General features: G+C 47.3%; 1 protein-coding gene across 1 annotated transcript; it reads left to right on the top strand.

Annotated features, from left to right (window-relative positions):
- Positions 1-479: 479 nt before the first annotated feature.
- Positions 480-1,783, top strand: LOC136474350 (putative GEM-like protein 8). The gene is made up of 3 exons (XM_066471941.1): positions 480-729; positions 838-906; positions 1,028-1,783. Exons 1-3 carry the CDS (start codon positions 555-557, stop codon positions 1,489-1,491), a joined length of 708 nt encoding a protein of 235 aa, XP_066328038.1. The 5' UTR covers positions 480-554; the 3' UTR covers positions 1,492-1,783.
- The last annotated feature ends 7,147 nt before the right edge of the window (positions 1,784-8,930 follow it).

The following is an 8,930-nucleotide window of genomic DNA, read 5'->3' as shown; positions in this document are numbered from 1 at the left end:
GCTTTTTCCCGTAACCCGTAACCCGGCGCACGAACGATTGTGCGAGCACATGGGCTGCTTCTTCGAAAGCGGCCAACCATCCGCCGCGCCGAGCCACCTGTCCCCGCGACGCAGCGGCCGTGGACAAATGGGGCAAGCCCTCCACGCCCTCGCGCGGCGGAAAGAAGCAATATCCTACGGTTGGCCGGGCCGCTCGATCGCCATAGCCTCTTGCCTGACTAACTGATGACTCCGGCCGGCCGCGCGCACGATCGAAAGCTCACTAGAGCGGCGGGCGGATGACACAGCCCCACGTAAGCCCGGCCCTTTCCGCGAGCATGGACCGCTCCTTTTCCTTGCGCCAATGAGGAGTTGCTGACTCTGCGCGAATCCACTCCCTTCCAGCCCAAGATTTCATCACCCCTGCGGCCCGCCGGCCGCGGCTTATTAAACCGGCTCCCCTGCTCTGCCGTCCCGAGCCACCTAACCTTGCACAACAATCGCACGCTCCTCTCTCTCCCGTCTCCCGCACGGCACTTGGGTACGTAGCGCGAGAAGGAGATCCATCGAGAGCCATGAAGAAGTCGAGCGGCAGCCATGTGATCGGAGTTCCCGTCACCTCCACGGCGTACGCCATCGAGGACACGACGACGACGAGGGACCGGCCGGCGGCTAACCAGGACGGAGACGATCGCCTCGCGGTCTCGTTGACGCACCCGAGCCCCTGCACTTCCTTCGGCTACAAGCACAGTAAGTCCTGCACCCGGCTGACCGGCCCTCAAGCTTGTTGTCGCTTCGCTGCTAAACATTTTGCCCTTGATTGATGCTAATAAGAAGCTCACACGTTATGTTTTCCAGGCAGCAAGGGTCAGGTGATCCACTGGGTGAGCAAGCTGAGAAGACGAGCTCAGAGCTTCAGGGACCATGGTGAGCACCAGTCAACAGCTTTTATTTATACATGCATGTAGCTTCACCAGCTCAGTGGCAGTGAATGATGGGAGAGATACGTGCAGTTGAACTGATATATATTGTCGCCTTCTCGGTGCAGTGACACTGGGTCCGAAGCTGTCGGAGACGGTGAAGGGGAAGCTGAGCCTGGGCGCGCGGATCCTGCAGGCCGGCGGCGTGGAGCGCGCGTTCCGGCACGCCTTCTCCTCCTCGGCCGAGAAAGGCGAGCGGCTGGTGAAGGCCCTGCAGTGCTACCTCTACACCACGGGCGGGCCCATAGCCGGGATGCTCTTCGTCTCCACCCGCAGGATCGCCTTCCGCAGCGACCGCTCCCTCGCCGTCACCTCCCCGGCGGGCGGCGACGCCGTCGTCGCGCGGGTGCCGTACAAGGTGGTGGTGCCCCTGAGGCGGATCAAGAGGGTGCGGCCGAGTGAGAACGCCGACAAGCCGGAGCAGAAGTACATTCAGGTGGCCACCATCGACGGCTTCGAGTTCTGGTTCATGGGCTTCGTCAGCTACCAGCGGTGCTGCAAGTACATGCAGCAGGCGATCTCCGAGCTGTAGCTCGATCATGCATGGCTCCATTATCGGCGTGGACGAGAGCGTGCGTCCCATCTGATGTCTGGCGGTGGCAGTCGAAGTGAAGTTTGTGGGCTACTGTGCGCGGCAATGTCTTGCTGGAACGTCGTCTGTAGTCACCAACTGCATGCTCCACCGTTTTTCCATGGGGGCGCACGTTCCTTCCACGTACCATTTGGATTGGCTGACAATTGTATGGTCTTCCAAGTTCTGTTAATTATGTTCGTAGGATTGATTGATGGACCAAGGAACTTGGTTTTGCTAAATGGAAATATTACAATTGTTCTCAGGACGAGGAGGATCAAGTTCATTCTCACCCTCGGTATTTTCTTGTTCGAGAGGACTTTTCTTGTGACTCATAGACAAGGGTAAATATGATCCCTGTAATCCCTCACTCACAGCCATGTCGACCATTTCCAAATTACGAATGAATCTTAAAGCTGAATCCTTCCTGACCCAACCATTTTACTTTGTCGGATTTTTTAGAGGAACTATGACAGCGAATTGTCGGCTAAAACTTTTTCATAAAGATGCAACGTAGAAAGCATACAAGATTTGTGAACGTGGAGGGAGAGAAGGGAAGTCTACACGTATAGGTTTGCATCCTCAAACATCTTTGAGCCCTATTACAAATGCTAGCTTATACAAGGTAAAATGCCCGTGTGTTGTATTGTTACTAAAAACGATATTGCGAGCGTGATGATGTTTAGACCATCATTATTACATGTCTTATGAAGGATAGACAATTAAAATATAACTCAAATTTTGATACCAAACTGAAACAATCAAGTTCATACCATAAGAACCTAGTTCATTACGACTATCCTTATAATCAACTACTAACCTTAGAATCACCACCCCAAATTGCACTCCTTTATTGATACATCTCGAGACTCATCAATAAGCACTGAGAATTTTCTACCTCAAATCTCATCCATAATGACAGTTGTGACTTCCTCCGCAAAAGCTTTTGTAAGGTCCTTCTGTATACGATGAGATAACATATGGTAATTTTTAGAACCTTTTTCATATGCCTTCTTCGCTATCTCAACCTTATCTTTATATCATTCAACCATCTTTGTGTATGTACCCTTGTTAAGGGAATAAGAAGTCTCATCATGTCCACGAAAAGTATCCCCTTACAATATGAGAAATCTTGCAACATCTAAATAAGATGTCAAACGAATCGTGTATCCTTTTCCTTCTTCCTTGCTTACTTCAACTAGTTTTCTACTCATATTTGTCCTTTGGTTCATAAAGTCATCACACTTTAGCCTATCCTCTACATGAGTCTTGCAAACACTCTGGTTATTAAAAATATCCTTAGCTTTCTTCCAATTCACATAACCTTGATGTGGCAAAGACAGGACTCCTAAATTTTTCAGGCTTGCCGAATTAAAGAAGAGATAGCAATATAAGCAATAAGTGGGCTCACTATACTCTAGCCAATCAAACTCATCAAACCAAAGTCTTTTGAAATAATCTGCATTCACCACTGTCGGTGCGGGACCTACGGGATACCGCGCAAGAAAGGGAGAAGATCTAGTCTAACTAGAATTCCTCCCATGTAATCTTAGTAGTAGTATTATTCTGTAATCCTACTAGGGTTCTCTCATTGTAAACCGACTAGGATTCTGACCTCCTGACTATATAAAGGAGGGCAGGGTTCCTAGAGGGGCGACTTTTACAGAACAACACAACACTTGACAATCAATCCAACGCAAAAGGCTAACGCCAACTGGATGTAGGGCTATTACTCAATCAACGATCGAGGGTCCGAACCAGGATAAATCGACTATCTCTTGCGTTAACCGTCGAGTTCCGCATACGCTGAAGCCCGAACATACTGCCCCGGGTACCCCCGTGGCAGGCTATCGGTGGTCAAACATCAACAGCTGGCGCGCCAGGTAGGGGCTTTCGGCAACTTTGCACCTGAGAGCTCGACAGACCTCGTCAACATGATCTTCTCGACGTGATCAACCTTCATCTTCGGTTCATGGATCTGCGAGGCAGGCGACGATGGCAAGCTCCAAGGCCGTCTCCTCGAAGATTCGGATCATCATCAAGACCTTTCCATTTCGGCGACAACGACAGATCAACTTGCTGGAAGATTCACACAGCTCGCGATGTCCGATCCAACTCAGATTTCGCGGCTTCACGCATCCGATTCAAACTCAGGCTCCGCTTCCGAGACGGAGTCTTATCCGAGTTCTTTCGGAAAATCGAGTTCTTTTCCAATAAGGCTCCGGAACACGACATCAACCTATCAAGAATACAACTCGGAGTACACTCAGAGTACTCTAAAGAAGATGGGTCCTTTTCCGTTCGGTCTTGACAACATGGCAACGTCTTATCGGGCATAGCTTGAAAGATCTCTTAATCCAGTGCTTGGAATACCACTGACAGGAGCTCAGAAAGGTCTCGTACTAACCGTAACATCTCAAGACTGCATCATCCACTGGCCAGGTTTTGTTCCTGAGGATAACAGTACCCGACTAGTTGACACAACAACGACAACAGCTCTACCCTACCAAGAAGGAGACTCGATCTGCGACCCTGAAGCCTCTACTGAAGTTATCAACAACTCTGACAGTACAAAAACCAACGCCGATGACAGAACAACTCACGCTTGAGAAGTATTCATGATTCGCCGTCCTCGATAACCATTGGTCCCCCTAGAAGCGCCCAACGTCAGGACTTCAGATGAATCCGAATCCAACATATCACCATTTACCCAGGGGCATGATGGTGAGACCGAGAGTTAGAGGCAAGCCAGAGAGAGAAAGAACAAATTAAAACAAGGACGTCAACGCCGTGCTAAGCAGCGCAAAGAAGCTTAGATCAAATATGAGTCAGACCTAGCCGAATACAATAGAAGAAAATCAGAGCGAGAGGTCGAAGAAGGACGAGCAGCGAATACACCCTACGATAAGATCCGAGAAGCACTAGAAGAACTCAGAGCGACTTCACATCCCAATGAAAAACAAGAACAGCTCCGGGACTTCCTCCGATCAACAGTCCTAAGGACGCATGATGGAAGGGCCCGCTCAAGACTACCTGACAGGTCAACATCTCATGAGCAGGAAGATCAAAATCAAAGGAAGTCTGCTTTCAAGAGACTTGGACCAAGTGGAAGTCACAACAGAGAAAGTAGAAGAAATCATAGTCAAAACGACCGGGTCGAACAACCAAGAAAGCCCAGAAGCAAAGCTCCTACTCGGACAGCCACACAAAACTACTCTCACCAAGACAACAGTTGGCAAGAAGGGGGCGCTGAATCAGAATACACAGAAGCCAGAATGCATGATAGATTCCCCTGTTTTGCAAACAGACTTGCTTCAATACGACTGCCTCACAAGTTCAAGCCGTCCAACCACTCCAAGTATGATGGCAAGACCGAACCAAGGCAGTGTCTCAGGATTTACTCACAAATGATTGAATTGGCCGGAGGAGACGATGACATCAAGACCTTGTTCTTTCCCATGGCCCTAGAAACCATGCCCCTTCAGTGGTTTGACAAATTGAATCCAGGATCAATCAGAAATTGGGAGGACTTGCAAAGAGCTTTCTGTGAAAATTTTGCGGGTATCATTACACACCCAATCACCCACGCAGAGTTAAAAGGACTCAAGCAGAAAGGAGGTGAAAGTCTCAGAAATTACTATCGACGATTTGGTGAACTACGAGCTCAAGTACATGACATCACCCAACGAGAAGTAATCGAAGCTTTCTCTCATGGAATCATGGCCAGGTGGCAATTTCAAGACTTCTGCAAAGAAAACCCAAGAAACAATGAAGAATTTAGACGAACGATAGAAAAGATAATTACCGCAGAGGAAAAGACACGAGAAAGATTCCCGGATAGAAACAACCGAGACAACCTGGACAGACAAAATCTTCGAAACAACAGACATCAGGAAATAAAACGTGGACCAGACAACACCATAGCAGTGACTGACAAATCAAGGAAGTTTTCCAAGCCCAGAAGGTATGACGACATTGAAAACATGCGTTGCATCTTGCACCCCAAAGGAAATCACACCATCGGAGATTGCTACAACTTCAAAGATCGATACACAAGGAAAGATAGTAAGGAGAATACCAAAGAAGGCAATCAAAAAAAAGAAGAAGATAACCACGAAGACAAGGGATTCCAAAAATCCAGGGGGACAGTAGCAGTAATCTTTGCCGGGGTTCTAGATTCCAGAAGCAAACACCAAGAAAAGCTAGCGTTACGAACCATCATGGCAGCAGAACCGGCTACACCAAGATGTCTCAATTGGTCACAGTATCCAATCTAATTTTCAAGAGAAGACCAATGGACTAGCGTAGGAAATGCATGCCATTACCCACTGGTTCTAGATCCAACTATTGCTGGTATGACTGTCACGAAAGTACTAATCGACGGGGGAGCCGGACTCAACATCATTTTTTCAGAAACTCTAAGAAAGATGGGACTACAACTCGCCGGGATGATTACACCAACAAGCACGCCTTTTTATGGCATAGTACCCGGCAAGGCAGCAATGCCACTTGGACAAATCACTCTACCGGTTACTTTTGGGACTCCCTCGAACTACCGTACAGAGTTCATCAAATTTGAAGTTGCGGACTTCGATTCATCATATCACGCAATCCTCGGGCGCCCAGCACTAGCAAAATTCATGGCAATACCGCATTATTCGTACCTGTTGCTTAAGATGCTAGGGCCTAATGGCGTCCTTTCTCTTCGGAGTGATTTGAAGCGCGCTTTTGACTACGATGTTCAGGCAATCCAAATTGTAGCAAAAGCACATGCCGCCGATGGAAGAAAAGAAATAGCCACTGTCACAGCAGAAATGAGCCCGGAAGAGCTAGTGATACCGGCATCAATATCATTTATTTTTCTCAACATCAATGTTTTTCCCATCGATGGTTTATAAAAAACAAAAGCTAGTGGAAATAGAACTATGAGCCCATGACTATAAACCGTTGGTAGAGACACAACTCTGCTGATGAAATTCTTAATAAGGTTACCCCAGTACATATCATTTATTTACACCAGCAGTAGGCTTAAGAGAACCGTCATTGTAAATTGAATTTATATTGGGGGTTGTCTTACGTCTACCACCTGTATAATCTAGGATTTCTATTGGTGATAGTGTTAATAAAACCATCACTATAGATATATACTGGCGGTTTTCTTAACCTGCCGCGAATACAAATAATTTAATATTACTTTTTTATAATTTTAAAATGATATCTGATGGAGAAATAATCTATACAAGGGTTGTAGTACACGAAAAGATCTCTAACTTCATAATTCACTACCTTTTTCATTTGAAATCATTTGGGGTCTGGAAATTCGGTTTTAAGATTAACAATTTGAAATTAATATTTTATGATTTTTTTCAAGTGAGCTTGATGGGGAAATGACCTAAACCAAATTGTAGTGCTCGAAGTGATCTAGAACGCTTTAGTACAAACTTTTGCATTTAAATTCATTTAGGATCTCAAATATGTATTACAACATTTACTAAAGTGAATAGGAAAGGCCTATAGATTCAACCTCAGATATGAAGTGTTGGTCCAAGTTGAGGAGAGACGAGACATTGCTCCCCTCCCCTCTACAAAGGCACTTATATCTCAGTTGCCATAGAACACACCAACACTATGTCATTAGGCAAATGTGTGCATATGCTAGGGAGGAGAGACTCTTAGCAGTTTGACAAAATAAGTTCTGGTGAAAATGGCAAGGAGTGGGAGTGTTTTTGGAAAGAGGTAAGACAAAGATCCATTTGCATATAGGGAAGGCTCATCGGCTTTCCATAGAGTTATCCAGTTAGATGCTTGGCAGCTTGGGCCTTGCAAGAGGCTCCAAACAAGACTAGTGGAAAGTGCAACTTTTTTATACCTCGATAAAACGTCACCACACAGGAATTTGCGTTCTCTACCATACTCTTTAAATTTCGTATTACCTTCTTGCACCTTATTGCCTTGTTTTACTTTACTAGAATTGTTTGTGTATTCCGTCTGTACCGGTAATTTAAGTCGTTTTAGACAAGGCTTGGGGTCAAATATTAAAAATATAAATCATAAATAACTTTTAAGTTGTTGAGTTTGGAAATGTGAAAAACATATGAATAGATTTGTCTTGAAAATTACTTTCATGAAAATATACGTATATCACTTTCCAATAAATATTGGGAAAATTGGTTCTATAGCACCGAAAGAACTCTGCTTCCATAAAATGCCATCGAAAGATATCCGTCACTTAAAATACCACTGAAAGGATATCCCGTTAACTAGATCTAGCATTCCGTCACATTTGGAGATCACACCGTGATTGCTCCATCCTCCTTTCATCCCATACTGAGCTCTGTTATACAACTCCCTCTCATTCTTGCTGCAAGTGGCGCTAGCGTCAGGGTCCTGAAGCTTGCCACTAGTGGCGACGCCGCGAAGCTCTAAGAGGAAATCGACGGCGCGAGGCTCTAAGAGCTAGGTGTGAATCGTGGACGGGGGTGGGGCGGTGGTGCTTTGAGGTGACTGTGGGCTGCTGCTACCGCGGCCATGGACATGGACGAGCTTCTATGTGCGTGGGCCTTTAGCCCTCAGACCACGGGGCACGAGCTCTGCAGCACACGTGCTCCGCCGAGTGTAAGCGCCAGCCGTCTGCAGCGCGCAGGCTTTTCTGGGAGCGAGCACCGGCCATGTGCGGGCGATGCAGCCGCCCGGCGCGAGCTCCACAGCACGGCTGCGTGGGGGCGCACGAGTGCACAACGAAGCCACCGGGCGCAAAGCCCTGCCAGTCTGCCAACGGACAGTAAATGATGTAATCCTAGCTGTGGTGTTAGTTTGGTCAGTGCAAGTCTTTAGTTTCAGGTGTTTTAGTTTAGTCAGTTAGCATGTTAGCAAGCGTCGTGTAATCATGTATTGTGATCGAGTCCAAATCTTCAGGATATTAGAGTCAGGTGCTCATGTTAGTGGAGCCATAATGAACTTTCACTCTTGTACAGGATCGAGCTACAAATAAGAGCATCATAAACATTGCGCTTCTTGAGCAACACCAAAAATCTCTACTGTTCACGCTGTGATCTTCTCAGTTATTGCGAGCTCGTTCGTTCTCGAGTTAGTTGAAGCAGATAGGACAGCGGAGTTCCGAGATGGACTCACGGACTATAGAGAACTGCCATGGAACAAAAGAGAGCGTCAAAAGAGAGCGTCGGGGAGGTGGAGTGTCAGGGCCTGGACCATGCCAACAGCGCACTGGTGCTCATCGCCATGGGCGCAAGCTCTTCCTCCCTGCATGCGCTCCGAGCTCTAGGACAACGCCACCGCGTGGGCAGCCTCGAACGCGAGGCCAACCACGTTCGCCACGCTCCTCAAGGCCACCTCACGTGCGCCAGGCAAGTGGCGACGACTTCAGCTTGTCCTCCACCGAC

The sequence above is a fragment of the Miscanthus floridulus genome, chromosome 8 (assembly GCF_019320115.1).
Source record: "Miscanthus floridulus cultivar M001 chromosome 8, ASM1932011v1, whole genome shotgun sequence".
In the NCBI taxonomy this organism is placed as follows: domain Eukaryota; kingdom Viridiplantae; phylum Streptophyta; class Magnoliopsida; order Poales; family Poaceae; genus Miscanthus; species Miscanthus floridulus.
This window is presented reverse-complemented; position numbering and strand designations above follow the sequence as displayed.

What these genes read in the sequence shown, in the direction of transcription:
- LOC136474350 (XM_066471941.1), top strand. Translation starts at nt 555, where the DNA reads ATGAAGAAGTCGAGCGGCAGCCATGTGATCGGAGTTCCCGTCACCTCC. An exon ending in TTCCTTCGGCTACAAGCACA is followed by an intron (nt 730 to 837) that starts GTAAGTCCTGCA and finishes TATGTTTTCCAG; the next exon opens with GCAGCAAGGGTCAGGTGATC. An exon ending in TCAGAGCTTCAGGGACCATG is followed by an intron (nt 907 to 1,027) that starts GTGAGCACCAGT and finishes TTCTCGGTGCAG; the next exon opens with TGACACTGGGTCCGAAGCTG.